The sequence below is a fragment of the Gekko japonicus genome, unplaced genomic scaffold (assembly GCF_001447785.1).
Source record: "Gekko japonicus isolate JY-2015 unplaced genomic scaffold, Gekko_japonicus_V1.1 scaffold320, whole genome shotgun sequence".
In the NCBI taxonomy this organism is placed as follows: domain Eukaryota; kingdom Metazoa; phylum Chordata; class Lepidosauria; order Squamata; family Gekkonidae; genus Gekko; species Gekko japonicus.
In genome coordinates, this window is record NW_015168660.1 from 689,535 (window position 1) to 705,738 (window position 16,204).

At 42.9% G+C, this 16,204-nt stretch overlaps 1 protein-coding gene across 1 annotated transcript in view; it reads left to right on the forward strand.

The window, feature by feature from the left end:
* The first annotated feature begins 1,228 nt into the window (after window positions 1-1,228).
* FNDC3B (fibronectin type III domain containing 3B) overlaps window positions 1,229-16,204 on the forward strand; it is a 308,226-nt gene continuing 293,250 nt past the window's right edge. The window contains exons 1-2 of the mRNA XM_015415259.1: window positions 1,229-1,290; window positions 5,817-5,955. Coding sequence (XP_015270745.1) covers window positions 5,845-5,955 — 111 coding nt within the window. The 5' untranslated portion in view covers window positions 1,229-1,290; window positions 5,817-5,844. The remainder of the gene's footprint in view (window positions 1,291-5,816; window positions 5,956-16,204) is intronic.

Genomic DNA, 16,204 nt, shown 5'->3' on the forward strand with positions numbered 1-16,204 from the left:
GTATTTCCCCTTATTTCTAAACAAGGAACGAAGAGTTGAGCAAGACGTTTGCATGGGCAGGCAAGTAAATATAAATGTGTTGGACAGTAGGTTGAGGCAGGTATAACCATGGTTAACACTAAGCTTAATCTTAGTTGATTCCAAATGTGCAATGGAAAAACATTGCCATAAGAGGCGGCCTTAACCACGGTCTGCTCCATGTAGCTGTAATGCTTAACGGTACTGAAAAAAGCCCTGCCATGTAGCGTGATTTCAAACCATAGTTTTGCACCATGTTTTGCATCCAAACCTTTAACCTTGGTCTGGGTATTCAGATGCATATCACCTATGTGGACTTATTAGTTGTTCATTATTGAGTGAAAGATCAGCTGGTGTCCTTGGATGACCACAGTATCTTGTGACCACAGGTTGAGATAAATATTTACTGTGGAGGTACAACTTGGGTTCATAGACATTGGGTGTCCTGTCATCCGCAGTAATCTTCTTTAAAGCAATTTGTTCTTTGGTTGCGTGTGGCTTTTCTCCCCACCTGCGTTCAAGGTTTCTCTAACCATTCATGTCCTGATCTTTTTTCCGTCCAGTTGATGTCATTTTGGGGGACTTGGGAGTGAAAGGAAAGCACTTAACAGATGTTCTGAAATATTTGTCGATGGAAGGAACCCTTTGGGTTCTAAATGAAGCTGCTGTGTATGTCTCCTGTTCAGAATGTCTGCATTCTGGTAAATCTTAAGATTGTACATTGGACAATTATGACATACAAAAACAATATCGAGCAAATCTGGGAAACGCCTATATCTAAAATCATGAGTAAAACATCCTGCATTTTACACGCTGAGAGCTAGTGTGGTGTAGTAGTTACTTCTTCATGTAAAATCTGCCTTTCTCACTGAGTTAGCATTGGACTAGCAACCAAGAGACACAAGTTCTATGCTCTGCTCATACATGAAATTCACTGAGTGTCCTTGGACCCAGGCGCTCTGTTAGCCTGAACTACTGTGCAGGGCTGTTGTGCCAGTAAGAGATGGGAAGAGAAAAGATGTGTGCTGCCCAGAGCTTCCTGGAGAAAGGACGGCATAAAAGTGCGATCAACTTACAATGTGAATCATAGCTTCTGTAAAAGGAAGGGGGGGGGGAATCTCTTTCAAATGCCTTCTTGGATGAAACTACTGGTAGCATTGCCAGAACGTTGCCAACGTTGTTTCCTTACTCATTTCCTCAGGGTATTCCAAAGGAGTGGAGCAACTGCCAAAAAGGCTCGTGATTCGGCTGAGACAGATCTAATCTCCTTAGGTGAGGGCATGGAAAGACGAGACCGTTTTACTTCATAACTGTATCCAGGCCTCCACAATTCGACTGTACGAAGATCCCTGGTGGATTAGGCCAAGGGTCTAGGTAACTGTTCCCTTGTTTCAATATTTCCAGTCAGATAGATGCCAGTAGAACGTGGAGGCTCCATTCAGCTTGCCTTGCTGCCTTTTGGTTAGCATTGCTGCCACTGTCTAATCTTTTTTTTTTTAACCCGTCTGAGGGACTGGCTGTCCCCATATTGTAGGACAGTGAATTTGTTTAGGTATGCATTTGCCTATGTTTTACACATTTCTTTTGAATACCTTGTTCAACCTGGTGCTGTGCTAAAAGTATGACTGTGAACATTTTGTTTTAAATAAATACTTTATAACTTTGGGTGCTGGTAATGGCTCTCTGTACCACAAAGACCTCCAGCATCTCGGACATGCTATTTTAAAAGGGAGTGCCAGGGGGAAGGCTGGCAGTTGGCAAGTAGCCATTCCTCCAGGGGCACACAAGGGAGCAAACGGTCCCCATGGTGACCAGGCACTGGGCAGCGGGAGACCCAGAGGCAAGGCCTCAGAACTTAGAAGGGAAGCTGGGAGTCGAGTCCATACCCTCCCATTGGGCAATTCCATACAAAGGTCAGGTGGCGGCGGGGGGGTTACCTGAGGGAGAAAGAAAAGCATCCACACAAGGGAGTAAACTGTCCCCTTGGTGACCAGGCACTGGGCAGCGGGAGACCCAGAGGCAAGGCCTCAGAACTTAGAAGGGAAGCTGGGAGTCGAGTCCATACCCTCCCATTGGGCAATTCCATACAAAGGTCAGGTGGCGGCGGGGGGGTTACCTGAGGGAGAAAGAAAAGCATCTCCAGGAGTTGGGAAAATCTTGGAGGGCAAGGTGGAATAGGGCCTGCAGGCCGCAGCAGGCCTGTTTCACCACAATTAGCAACATTTTCCTGGCATGCCTCAGAACAAAAATGTGTCCTCAGAGCCTTCTAGGAAACTCACATTTTTAAAAATGGTATACTGTGGTGCTCTGGACTCCTCTGTCTTGAACGGCGACTGAACACATTGTGATTCATGTTAAGTATCCGTAGATGGAAACTTCTTAGATAAGCACTGCATTGGTTTGTTCTGTTTGGTTTGTGACTGTTGCCATATGCAACTAATTTATATGTTGCTCGTTTACATCTTGAGTTAATTTGAGTGGAGAGGAAAAAAAGGCACATCATTTTCCTGCAGAGCCGTAGGGTATTGCATTATCAATTTGACACGCAGGTTGATTTCAGCAGGGATCCAGTGGTGAAATGATTGGCTTTGGGGATTCTGACTTTCCAAAGCTTAGAAGAATATCCTGAGTTTGCAGCTTGGGCTGGAAATATTAGGCAGTGTTCCTAATTTCCTGGATTTAGGTGGGGTGGGAGAGGCAGGGGTGATGGTTGGAAAATTTATTACAGTTCCCTTCCACCCTTCCTCCAAGGAGTTTAGGGTGGTGTCTAGTGCCTGTGATTCTCCTGTTTTCACTTTTATTCCTCCCGGTAACCCTGTGAAGTTGATTAGGCTGTGAGAGAGTGACTGGCAAAGGTCACCCAGTGTGTTCCATGGGCCAGTTTTTTTTAAAAAAACCAAACCAACCTGTGTCTTCCCAAGCCCAGTCCAGTGCTCTTACTGCTGCACTACATTATTGCAACACTGGGGATTTCTGCATCCAATTGAGGAGCTACCATAGACGGCTTAGAGAGTGAACTGGGGTCTAGGGTACCCCAACTCTCTGCCACAAACCTATTAGGTGACCTAAGTCAAGTCACTCTTTCTGAGCCTCAGTCTTGACATCTGCAATGTGGGCATAGTTATCCCCGGGCTGCTGTACAAAATAATGTCTATGGAGCTTTTTGAACACTGGGGATACTATATAAATGCCAACTATTCCATTCCAGTCTAACACACTGGCTGTTTTTACAAACTGAAAGAGAAGTCAAACCTTTCGTTTGTATCTGTCTTTGGATAAATGCATTGCAATTCATACTTGCAGGGTTGTTTGTACTTGATTTGGTGTGCGGTGTTTTTTGCTGCTAGATATTCTGCTATCCCTCCTGCATTCCTAATGTTGTATGTAAAGTTGCCATTGGATTGATAACGCTGTTAGCAGATTGTTTGGCACTTCACCTAGAGTAGGTGTGCATATATTTTATAGTAACGTGATCTCTGTAACTTCTGGCATGCTAAACCTAAATGTTTTTTGCAGTACTGGGACTCTTTAAAATGTCCCTACAAAAGCGCCATCTTCTTGATTAAGGGTGGATGGAATTATGTCCCACAAGAAATTATTTAAAAGTTTTTACAGTCTATCTTCCAGTCTTTTTAGAATACTCATAATAATCTTTGATAGTTAAGCCAGGAGTGAATTGGGGAAATAGTTGGATTTTGACTGGCTTGCTGCCCCTCACTCATACAAATAAGGATATTTTGAACACACACATGAAAATGTGGTTTCCTGAGGCTGAATTTATTTTTCTAAAGCTACACCAATAAGACTAGTATTTTTCCCCCTCATGGGCTCTGTAAATCCATCTTTGAAATATAAATGTGTGTGTGCGTGTATACCCAGCTACCTACAGTTAGCATCCGGATTTGCAGGAGCGTCTTGGTAAAGCAAAATCAAGAGTCTCCCATAGATTCCTTTTTGTTTTTTTATACCCATAAGAATGGGAAATTATTCTGTATGTGTGAACTTTCGTTTTACTGAGTTTTTTTTTTTGGGGGGGGGGGTTGAATGAAGGAGAGTGATGTTAGTTTGTTGATACTAGGAGCAGAGAGGAGCCAGCCAGCTGAAAATAGGAGGTGGACAAGTAAAAACTCAAGTTTGCTTTGCACCCTTCTGTTGAGTTTTCTGTAGTCTTTCCTCACTCCTTGCTTATAAACTGGATGAAACCCATGTTGTCCTGACCCCCCTGATGGGCCTCCTGATGGCACCTGGTATTTTTGGCCAATGTGCGACAGAGTGTTGGACTGGATGGGCCATTGGCCTGATCCAACATTGGCTTCTCTTATGTTCTTATGTCTATACACTGAAGGATTCAATGTATATGGGCCAGTATCCTAGAAAGTCACACTTAATTGAAGTCAGTATGGATTCCATTAGTTGAATTTCATGTTGACTTTCAACCTGGGTCATGTGATCATTCCCTTTTGTCATGTGACCTTCCTGCCCATCTGCTCCTGATCCTAAGTGTCCTCTTAATCCCAGTTTTTATCTGGTCAGCAGATTCCACCATACTGTCTCATGTGGTGACGTGCCTGTCAGCCCGGGGGAAATGAGGGGCTATTTTTCCAGGGAAATGGTTTGGATCCCTCCATGCAACCAGTAAGTGTTGCATTTTTCAGGGAAGAGATTTGCAATCAAGTGTCAAAGTACACACACTGGCTAGGTGCTGTGTGTATTTGTGTTAACAGGCTTGTTCTCAGCTGAAGTATGCTTTCTTTCTCATCCAAAATAACTTATTTTTGTCCCTGAAGCATATTTGTTGGAACTCAGATTATTGTCCCTGCAAAGCAGTAAGTGGTTTTTATACCCCGCTGTTCTCTATCTTAAGGTGTCTCAAAGTGGCTTACAATCACCTTTCCCCACAACAGGCACCTTGTGAGGTACGTGGGGCTTAGAGACTTTTGAGAGGACTGTGACTGGCCCAGGGTTACAGCTGGATTCACGTAGAGGAGTGGGGAATCAACCCCCGTTCTCCAGGTTAGAGTCTACCACTCTTAACCACTACACCACACTGGTGTAATATTGGAATCCATTTTTTTTTAAATGTGAAAGATAAATATACTTAAGTCTCTCTTAAAACAGTGTCTACTGCAAGAACACACTTTGGGAAGTAACTCTCATTTGTATGTTAAACTGGAAATGGGAAATTCTCCTTAAATCTTTATAGATCTGTTAACTGCCTAGAGAAAGCAGGTGGACAGATGATTCTCAGGCACAATCCTGCACAGAGTTACTGAAGTCTCAGCTCTAATGGGCTGAGAGTTCAGTAATTCTGCATAAGAGTGCACTGTCTCACAATAGGCTTGGCCTCATCCAACTCTTAAGCAGCTTCTGTTACATTTTGAAGCATTCGTTTTAGAGATTAAATGAAATATTCCTGGAATAACGACTCTGAGGTACTGTATGTAATATTTCTGGACCATTGACAAAGGACTTCTAAAAGGAGGAATGGCTAAAAACTACCATGAACAGTTAAAACTTTTTCTGTAACATTCTCTAAGCTTTGTGCTAGAATTTAGGGGAGGCCCATTCCTTAATCCTGTACAATAGAAGGGAATGTCTCTAACAAGGGAATATATCTAAACTGAAATGCTGTCTCTACATTGTATAAAGGGAAAAAATTAATTTACCACATGATCAGAAGGTGGAGGGGAAAACCTGCTGGGAACTTTCTGCTACTGAAGTAAAAACAAGTTTTCTAGAAGTTATGCTGGAAACGTCAGTCTTATATCAAAATGTGTTTTGTCTTTGGTTTCTTTCAGGAGGCCCGCCGAGGAAAATTCTCCATGAATGTACGTCACAATGATGATGACCGACCAAATCCCACTGGAGTTGCCATCATTGCTGAACGGGGAGGTAGCCATGATGCCTCACTTAGTCAATGGAGATGGAACGCAACAGGTGAGTGGATTCTGAAGGCCGAGTGAGAATTGAGAGCCAATGGATTGTTTTGCACCTGTGCAGCTTGCAAGAGGGGGAGGAGGAAGAAATTCTTATTTGCTGCTCTTCTGTGCAGACTAGCACATACATTGGTTAAAATACAGAAATGTTCCTTCATATGAAAAATACAAACTCTAGGCCAGTCAATACTCAGATTGGGTAGTGGAGCTGAAATTCTATAGTTGTAATTTGGCTTGTTTGTTAGAGCCACTGGCGTTGTTTTTCATATACAAAGTGACCACAAAGTGATTACACAGTAATACACAAGCAATACAAGAAAAAACTAGGTTAAAAACGCTATATTCTTAGCGTTTTTTACACAGTTTTTTCTTGTATCGGTTGTTGTTTTTCATATAAACAGTTCCTGAAATTTTGTAGTCACCTCTTGGGTGGTGTGGCTTGTTTGCGGCTACCTTTGTGTTAATTTTGGTATATGTATGTGGCTTAATGCCTCATGGCATCCTGTTGGGGCTGAGTTGGGAAAACAAGGCTGTAAGATCTTTCCTGTTTTTTTTTTAAATTTATTTTATTAATTTTTAACAGTGTAAACACAACAAAATTAGACACAAAGAGCAATTACCGGCTCAATTAAACAGCTTTTCTTACATAACTCCCACAGTATCACAGTAAAGTCAAGCATTTGTATAGACTAAGTACCAAACAGTTAAAAGAACAACAGCTTCTTGTATAGCGGGTTTTTTGGAACTGTTTCACTATTTTCTAAATAACTAATAATAGGAAACTATACTGCCTGAAACCACTTTTGGTATTTCTCTGATTGCACAGCTGAGGAGTTATAAGAGGTGCGCCCATAAATAAAGCAATCCCAGATTTTGTTCTGCCAGCATGTTATTGTCGGAACATTTCTTTGCTTCCATTTTTGTGCAATTGTTAATTTTGCCAACATCAGTAAGGTCAATACTAATGTTTCCAAGCTTTTTCTACTCACAGTTGTACGCCATGTCTCCAGAAAAATAGATTCTAAAGTGCAGGGTAAGACAATATCAACTATTAATGCAATTTGTTGTATTATCTGTGTCCAGTAGCCTTTTTATTAGTGGACCGGACCACCAGCAGTGCACAAAGTCCGCAATAGCACCACAGTTTTTCCAACATTTGTTTGAAATCTTAGGATTTATCTTGTGTAGGACGGCCGGGGTCATGTACCACCTATTTCCTATTTTGAAAGAAGTAAACCTGATGCTAAAGATATTAGAAGTGTTACTGGGTGATGACCAGATGGAAGTCCATTGATCTTCCATGAAGGACTTCTGGCAGTCTAGATGCCATTGCTGTTGAGACTTGAGAGTAGTTCTTTTTTCATCCTTTAATAGGAGTCTGTACAGCTTGCCTATCATTCCCTTTATTTCTCCATTTGAGTTTTTAAGTATCTGCTCAAAGTCGTTTAGCGGTCTAGAGAACATCCCTCCTTTCTGAAGCTTATTCAAGAGATCTTGTATTTGCAGATATTGGAACCAGAAGACTTTCCCGTTTAGTTTGTTTTCTAGTTCCAGTTTAGTCAGAGGGATTCCTTTCTTTGTCAAATCAGCTAGTCTTTCCTGTTCACATAGGCTAGCGGTTCTCTTCTTGTGTACCTTTTTCTTTTTCTGGATGAATTACATAGCAATGTTTCTGTAGAAGTGAGTGACTCATGAAAACTCATATCCTGTCACAAATGTTGTTAGTCTTTAAGGTGCTACCAGACTCTTGCTCTTTTTTTACAGCAATGTAGTCTGAAACTGTAAAGATATGTGCCTACATGGTTTTATGGCTGTAGTTCAAAGAGCACCATGTGTGAGCTGAAAGGGAACATGCGCATTGAGGAAAGGGGTTCAGCTTGTTTCATTTAGTTGCATGCCCTCATGCAGTGTTGCATTGGTTCCCAGCCTCTTTGAGTATGAGGGCTCCTTTTTAACGTCAACATTTGTTGTGGACCCCCACATGATAGTAGTGGTCCTATTATTATCCATTGATGGAGGAAAATACATAATGACAAAAAGCAACTATTAATTTAATAAAGCTTTTAAAGTGAATTGGTGTCTTATTAATCACAGCAGGTTTGAGAAATAGTAACACATATATGTGCAAGACATATTATTCGGTCTACAGAAGATATGTTTTGAGTATTTATTAGACTCAGTCATTTAATGAGGTGGCTGGTGCTGTTTCACATCTTTCAGAGACTGGAAATCTGGTTGAAGCAATTGACGTTTCAACCTTAGATCCGGTTCCACGTTCCACTGGTTTCGGAATTTAGATTTCAATACAATAATTGCCAGAAGTCCACTTTTCACAGTGAGCCCAAAAAGTTTCAGCCTTTGATGGAAAAATTGGTAGATGTTCAGTTTTTTTGTGATTTTAAGCCTGCTCTTCAGTGGTAGGTTTGCTCCCAGAAGGGTACATGGGTATCAGCATCTAACACAAATAATGATTAAAGTGCAATACAAAATGTTCTTGTGGACGGAATTCTCAATTGTGCTGGATCCAGGCACAATCAAGGGGTGCCTGGTTGCTCCCTACCATGGCCTTACCCTTGGCGCTTGGATTGGAGGAAGGGAGACCTTATCTCCAAAATATGCTGTCTGATCTCTTGTCACATGTGTTGAGCTGCGGATCTTTTCCACAGCTGATAATGTAGAGATTACTAACCTTGCTGTCTACACGTCGGTATTTTAGAAATGGATGACTGGGGAGGCTGCTGTTTATTAAGGTGGGATGACCCTGTGTCCAGGGGTGACCTCTGCTTCCCCACAGTTACTAGGCTGCCCTGGGGTGGTCAAGCCAGAGACACCATATTCCAGTGAAGTTCCTGGCCCCTGATGGCTGCCTGATGCAACTCTGGGGTTTTCCAGACTGGCAGAGATGTGGGAGGGGCTGGGGAAGCCAACCAACAGGCCTGCAAGGAAGCCGCTGGCCAAACAGTGGCTTCTCAAGGGGCCCTAGCCCAAGCCTACATTCAGTGCACAGGCATTTCCAGCTGTTGTTGGAAATGGTAGGCGGTAATGCGCTCACCCCAGCCCACAGGAGCAATTCTCCTTGTGAGTAGGTAGGCAGCTTTAACTGGGCCGGTGCATGCCTCTGACTGAGGCTGCCTGATGGTGCTTGCCTGGTGGCTTGACGCAGTTGAGCGGTTGAGGCATGGCTGCCCCGTGGCAAACCCGCTGATGGATGGAGCCCAGCTGGTAGGCAATCCAACACAGAGTTGGGGAGGGTATGACTGCCATAGAGATGAGCACAAGGGTAAGGCATAAGGGGTAGCCAAGATGGATAGATTTGCAGACCCTTGCAGTAACTCCACAGCTCCCCAGAAGTCCTTGGCTCTACAGGTTGGAATCTATTGCAGTATTGACTGCTACTCTGAGTTGCTATTTGACAGTGTGGGGTGCAGTGAGAAGAACGTTTGGGAAAGCCTTGGAGCTACATATAAGAGATGAGAGGGCGATCAGCCACAAGGTGGACATTTTTTTGATGGAATTTATATCCAGTCTTTGCTTCTTGGAGTTCAAAGTGTTGTATGAAGGGCTCCCAGACAGTCTAAACTTGGACCTGCTTAGCTTCCACATGGTTACATGCCTTTAGGTTATTCTGTTGGAGTATGCAGTGTCTTATGATTAGTTTTGCTTATGTGCAAGCTTCACAACTACCTTATTTTGTGGTAGGTTTAGCTGAAAGTGGCTTGGTTCAGGTATGACTCCAGAGCACGGCTTAGTGCTGCATGAATGAGCCTTGATGGAGCTTCGTATAAACCTTCTTTCCTTTGCACAGTGAGCTAATTTAGTTCAGTTTTGATGGGGAACAACAGTTTGTTATTACACCTGAACTGGCTTGCAAACTGGTAACTAATTTGTTCTCTTTGTGCTATGGCTGGTAGGGAGGGAAAGGGATTGTCTAAGCAAGACTGCAGCCCTTTCACATTTTTTTTCTCCTGATGGTGGTACATCTGAATTAAGCCAGTGGTTTGCCTGAGCTCATTCAGTGAACTTTGTATTTGAGCAGGGTACTTGAGTTTTCCATAACCTTCCCAACGCTCTTGTGACTGCATCACTCCTAGCTGTCCTGGAGTTAGTGCAGAGTTAGTAGTTTGATTCCAGAAAGACAGGCATTCTGCATGTGCACATTCAAGAACTTTTAGAGAGCAAGATGCTGACTTGATTGGCCTTGCAAGTGCAGGCCGGAGCAGCTGCTCTACATTTAGAGAGTGTCGTGGTTGTGTTATGATTGTTGGGTGTTGTACAAAGCTGGGCACTTGGTTATTACTGAGAGAGATCAACGTGATGCAAAAGATCTGTTGTTGGATCGGTGGGGACTGTTTTCGCACGAAGGCAGAAGCTCACTCGGTGCTGATGAACATGCCTACGCATGTGGGTGAATTCACCCTGACTCCTTTCTGTTAGAAGGATCACTGGTGAATTGTTTGCAAAGGGATGCCCCTTTCCCTTTTAGGCCAAGTAGAACTCTAGCATACGACACAGTGGTGTTTGGTTTTTCTGGTTTAAAGTTGTCTTTAAATTTTGAAGCTGCAATACTTCTTAATATGCAGATTGGTTGTTAAGAAATTCATGCAGGGCACTGTATCTTTGGTGGCTTTAACGATGGGAAGTGAAAGCAATATAGACTGCATTGCCAATAATGCATACAAAGTAGCCTTAAAAAAAGAAGAACTAAGCTGTTTCTGAAAGTATTGGTAGGCATTAAGGATGAAGAAAAGGCAGCTCCTGCTGCCTTCTTGCCCTGAATCTTAGAAAATTGGTCTTCTGCATAAGAATTTCACACATTATCTGTGTGTCTTAAGTGCTGTCAAGTTGCTTTGGACCTATGGTGACTCGGTGAATTAATTACCTCCAAAACGCCCTATTGTTAATTGCCTTGCGTATCCCAGATTGTTAATGCTCCTGCCCCCAATTTCCACTCCACCTTCATTTAATCTAGTCCAGTTTTCTTTATGATATGTTCTGCATGCAGACTGAAGAGAGAGGGAGGGAGATAAAACACCCAGTGCTGGCATTCATCAAACTGAAACTTGAGTATTCTGATTATATAGTGCCCCCCCCCCCATTATTGTAAATTGTGACTAATAAAATGATGACAAAACTAGACTTAAATCCCAGTTTGAGGCCAACAGGGGAAAAAAACCCTTCTGATTTGGACCATTTGCATTTAGATCTCCAAACTGATCAGGATCTGATCAAACCATGATTTACAAGCCATGGTTTGTTTGTTACATCTGAACTTGAGTTTTCCCTTCTTCTGTCTCTCAAAGGTGCAGATCACAGGTGATGATTTGAGAGTACAGGTTCTAGTTAGGCCAGGACTACCCAATGCAAGGGGCTTCTCTCTCTTTCCTTCTGCAAAACAAACCTGTTAGGCTAATTTTTAAAGTGTTCAAGTGCCTTCTACTTTATACCAAGTTAGAGGATCGGTCCACCTAGTCCCGTACCATCTGTTTTTCCAGTGGCTTTCCAGGGTCCCAGCAGAGACCTTTACCAGCTCTGCAACCTGACATAATTTTTAACAGGAGATGTCAAGCTTTCTGGATGCAAAGCACGTACTCGGTCACAGAGCTTAAGCCCATTATCCTGGTAACTGATGTATCCCTCATCTTCTTGACCTTGTTCAGCTGCTCGTATTGCATGGGGTCCAGAGATCTTTTTATTGCTTCCTCTAGCATCAGATGTCTTTTTTAACTTCCTGATGTCTACTGAGCTGGATGTTACTCAGAACATTCCCAAGGCTAGCCAATGAAAACAACAAAAAGGCACACCAGAGGGGAAAATAGCAGAAATATACGCAAGAGAAGAGAAAATACATAATAGTGTAATTATATTTTTGGACTTCTAGTACTGAGCAGCCGTCTCTTTTCTGTTGTAGAAGAATGGGCCCTGTAGTACCTGCGAAGGAAGCAATAAAGATGCATGGGTTGGATCCAACCAACAATTCCACTGGCAGCAAAGGAAGGAGGGGGTCCTCTTTGACTATCAAAAAGGCTGTGTTGGGGATCCTGGGACCAGCATAGACAAACACGGCATGCAACTGGGGTTGTAATCAGTGTTCCCTCTAAGCTGAGTTAGTGTGAGCTAGCTCACAGGATTTTAGCCTCCGGCTCACAGATTTTGGTCTTAGCTCAGGAAGGATGGCCCCAGAGCAAACTAATTTATGCAATAGCCAAATCACTCGCTCACAACTTTATTGCCAGTAGCTCACAAAGTAGAATTTTTGCTCACAAGACTCACAGCTTAGAGAGAGCATTGGTTGTAATAGAGAGCTGAGCAAGATGGAGTGCAGGCAAGCTTCCCTGAGTTCATAATGGATTCCAGCTCAAGCTGAAGTTTTTTTCTGAATCAGTTGTCTAAAGCATTGCAATTTGTTTAGAGCTGTAGTCCAAGCTCCTGGAACACTATGGTCTACCTGATGTTGTCAGTCTTCTGACCTATTGCAGAATCATGTGCTGTTGTTTGGCTATACCATTACTTTACCCAATCGTATGCAGTTTTCTGCTCTAAAGACTTTCCCTCCTCCAACAAGGCCTGCAATTCTGTCGACAAGGAAATAAAAGTTGTCTCTTCCCTTAGATAGTGAGAAGCAGTATGCAGTCTGGATTTTGATGCACGGTAAGTGTTTGCACTGTGAGCTGTAGGTTTTTCTGTAGTACTACATCATTTTTTCCACTTCTTCCCATGCTAGCGTACAGTTGGTAAGACTTCCCTTCCCTTCTCTGCAGTCCCAGAGATGGCCTGGTTTTCTACAGAATTCTAGCTTAATTTTCTAGGTTAAAATATTACAAAGCCAGTTGTTGTTCAGTCGCACAGTCGAGTCCGACTCTTCGCGACCCTTCGCGACAAAGCCAGTAAAAGCCAGTAAAATTCTAGCTTAATTTTCTAGGTTAAAATATTACAAAGCCAGTAAAAGGAGTCCCCGCAGGTGTCTGTGGGGAGGGCAGTATAGAAATTCAATGAAATAAATAAATAAGCGAGCGAGCATAGAGAGGCGTTGTAGGGGGAAATGCCATAGTTTATGCCCCCATTTGTAAAGAAGCCTGAAGTCCTCTTTTCATCGTTGATCTGTCGTCTGTCCTCTTCAAAAGTAGGTTGGGTTGCCTTTGGCTCTGGTTCTTCCGTCTGGTCATATCCATCAACCACAGGATTCGGGCACATTGATACAGATGGAGGCAGTCCTTCAGATACTTTTGGAACATGCAACTCTTTTTCAGGAAGCCAGTGTGTCGAAGTAGCATTGGTTTTATGTGTGTCCCCTCCCCATCAGGATGCTTTCAGTAGTATTTTCGCAATGGCTATATTTTCTGAACTGCCTTTGAGCACCTTAGTAATCTGACATGGTTGCAGGGGATGCATTTGGCAGTGTGGAGTAAGTGCTGTGTAAATCGCAGAACCAGGAGAGGTAGCTGAGTAAGATGTCCAGAGGTTGTGGCTGCACAGTGCTTGTGCTCTAACCATGGGGGTCGGGGAGCAGAATAGATTATGCAGAGTAGGAACATGCAGATTCGCTCAGTTTTTGTATAGCGTGCAGAATGCAGTTTTTCATTCTGCAGATTTTTTTAAAATAAAAAGTTTATTTTAGCATGAAAGGCAAAACTGCCTTGTTTACCGCTTTCTGCTTAGGAGATCAAAGGAAAAAATACCCAACCCACACACCATAGAATCTCTTAAACGGAAGATTAGTTGGAAGGGAGACCAGTGTGGATAGAGCTCTTTAATTTTCTTCTGTTGCTGTAGCATATTTTTTAGATGAACATTGTACCTTTCTGGGGCTAATTACAGCTTTTAGAAACAATGAGTTCTCTTTAAAAGGGAGGAGGAGACCAAGGTGAGGAAACCCTCTGTTCCGATCACTCACTCCCTAGGATAGTGATCTCAGGCCCCAAAGAAGTTCCACGATTTGGGGGGGGGGGGAATAGTTTGGAAAGAATTTGAGAAATAAACCTTTGGAGCAAAAGTTTTTGCTTACCACTAAGATGTTCTCAGTTGCAGTGTATAAACAAGAGCAGGCCCGATGGGCCTGGATGTTATTTGTCCCAGATGGAACTCTGAAGTTGGCTCCTTGCATGGAACTGATGTCATGGTGTACCAGTAATGCTCTGAAGTTGAAGCGTGCGTAGCAGTCATTTTATTCTTGTGTGATTGGTGTGGAATGGGAAGGTGGGGAGGGGGTTGGCTGGAAAATGTGTTTCATGGCCTCCCACCCCCTCCCTTTGCTGCTGTTGTGGAGAATGGTGTCATGAATGCAGGGCTGTTGCCAAGGAAGCAGTAGAGATTAATTGCTAATCCTAGCCTTTTCTGTGTACCTCTAAGAGTATGTTGTTGTGACGGACTGCACTTTTAGAAGGTTAGAAGTGCTGTGTTAAACAGATAAAGGACTGTGAAGGGTTAAGTCTTCACAGAGGCAGAGAGCCTTGAGTGACAGGCTGCTCCAAGCAATCAGCTGAGCAGAGAAAGACTTCTGAACTGGATTCGGAGGAGGATTCAGTCTGATTTCAGCCCTAGCTGAGAAGAGTCGAGTACTGACAGTCGGAATTCAGCTCTGACTGAGAGCAGTTTAACACAGGAGAACTGAGGGAAAGTTGACAAGGATGAGTGGGTAGTTAGATGGAGACTCCCATTCAGGCCAAGGAAAGGGGATAGATCTTCTAGAGAGAGAAGGAATTTCCCTACCCAGTCAGAGTCAAACACTCTGAAGAGTGTCAAGATCCTTGGTCTGGTGTGGTTAGAAGACCTTAAGAGTCAATTAAAAACTGAAGAGGAATACTGGTGTTTCAAGAAAAGGGGTTTGGGTGCCAGAAGGAGGGTACCAGCCTCCTACTTCTGGAAACCAAAAGAGTCAGAGAATACTTGAAAATAGTGTACTGGAGTGTCTGGGAAAACACTGGAACATAAAGATTGAAGTAACTGTGAATAGCTTAAGAAACTCTCATTAGCCTGAAACATAAGGACTAAAGTCTGTGCATATACTGGTTTTACCTAAGAAATCTTAACTCCTGATTTCACCTGACCTTTTTTCTCTATGTTAAATAAAATATTTCGTTATTTTTGAATTTCACAATGCCTTGAATGCCATTTAAGTTGTTTAAATTAAAGCGAGCTCCTGATCCTTCCCTCGAGTTCCTGGACTGAGGCAACAGCCAAAGTGGGTGGGACAGCCAGAGTTATTCAGCAAAGAAGAAAACACATTACTAGGGCGGCTTAGTCAGTAAAGGGAAAGAAAAAAGGAGGGAAAATCTTGCCTCTGAGAGAGGGAAGTGGATGGGGATGTTATATTTGGTGGTAGCGGTGGGATATGAAACTAAAACCCACAACTAGTTTGTCCCGCCATAGATACAAACTAAAATAAGAAAATATTTTATAAATTTGTTAGGAATTACCACAGAATTGTTGTCAGAAATGGCACCACCACATAGACCTAGAGAGGCACATGGAGGTGAGGGAGAGGAAACATCCGCTGAGGAGAATCCTAGTCAGGAGATAGAACGTATGAGAATGAAAATTGAACTGGCAAAAGTAGAAGCAGATAAAGAAAATTCAGCAGTTGAGGAAAATTCCACAGCTGTGGCTGTGATTGGCTGATTATAGCATTGGAACAAAGTTATGTTTTTAGTAGCTCCTTCCAACATTTCTGTTATTTTTTTTCTATTCAGAAATGGCATCTTTCAGCCAGTTGGGGATTGTGCCGCTTCCAACATTTCCATTATTTTTTTTCTGCTCAGAAATGGCAGCTTTCAGCAGTTGGGGGACTGTGCAGCGTCTTGCTCTAAGAACAGCAGTTGCAAGAAATATGAACCCGAAAGCATAAATCATTTAAAAAACTTCTGTGTCTTTAGTAAGTATTTCAATCTTAAAAGTGAGGTATATTAAAGGGGCTGCCTTGGCAGCAAGTTCACAAAATTGAAATGTACGGAGGGAAAGTTGAACCAAGGCCTCCTGGTCCATGATGCACTATGCAGGAACAATCATGCAGTCTTGGGAGGAGGCCATGGTTCAATGGTAGAGCATCTGCTTGGGGTGCAGAAGGTCCCAGGTTCAATCCCTAGCATCTCTAGTCAGAAGGATCTGGTAGTAGGTCAGGTGAAAAACCTCAGCCTGAGACCTTGGAGAGCTGCTGCCAGGCACAGTAGACAAGGCTGACCTTGATGGGCCCTTGGTTTGATTGGCCATTTATTTATTTATTTATTTATTTATTTATTTATTTATTTATTTATTTA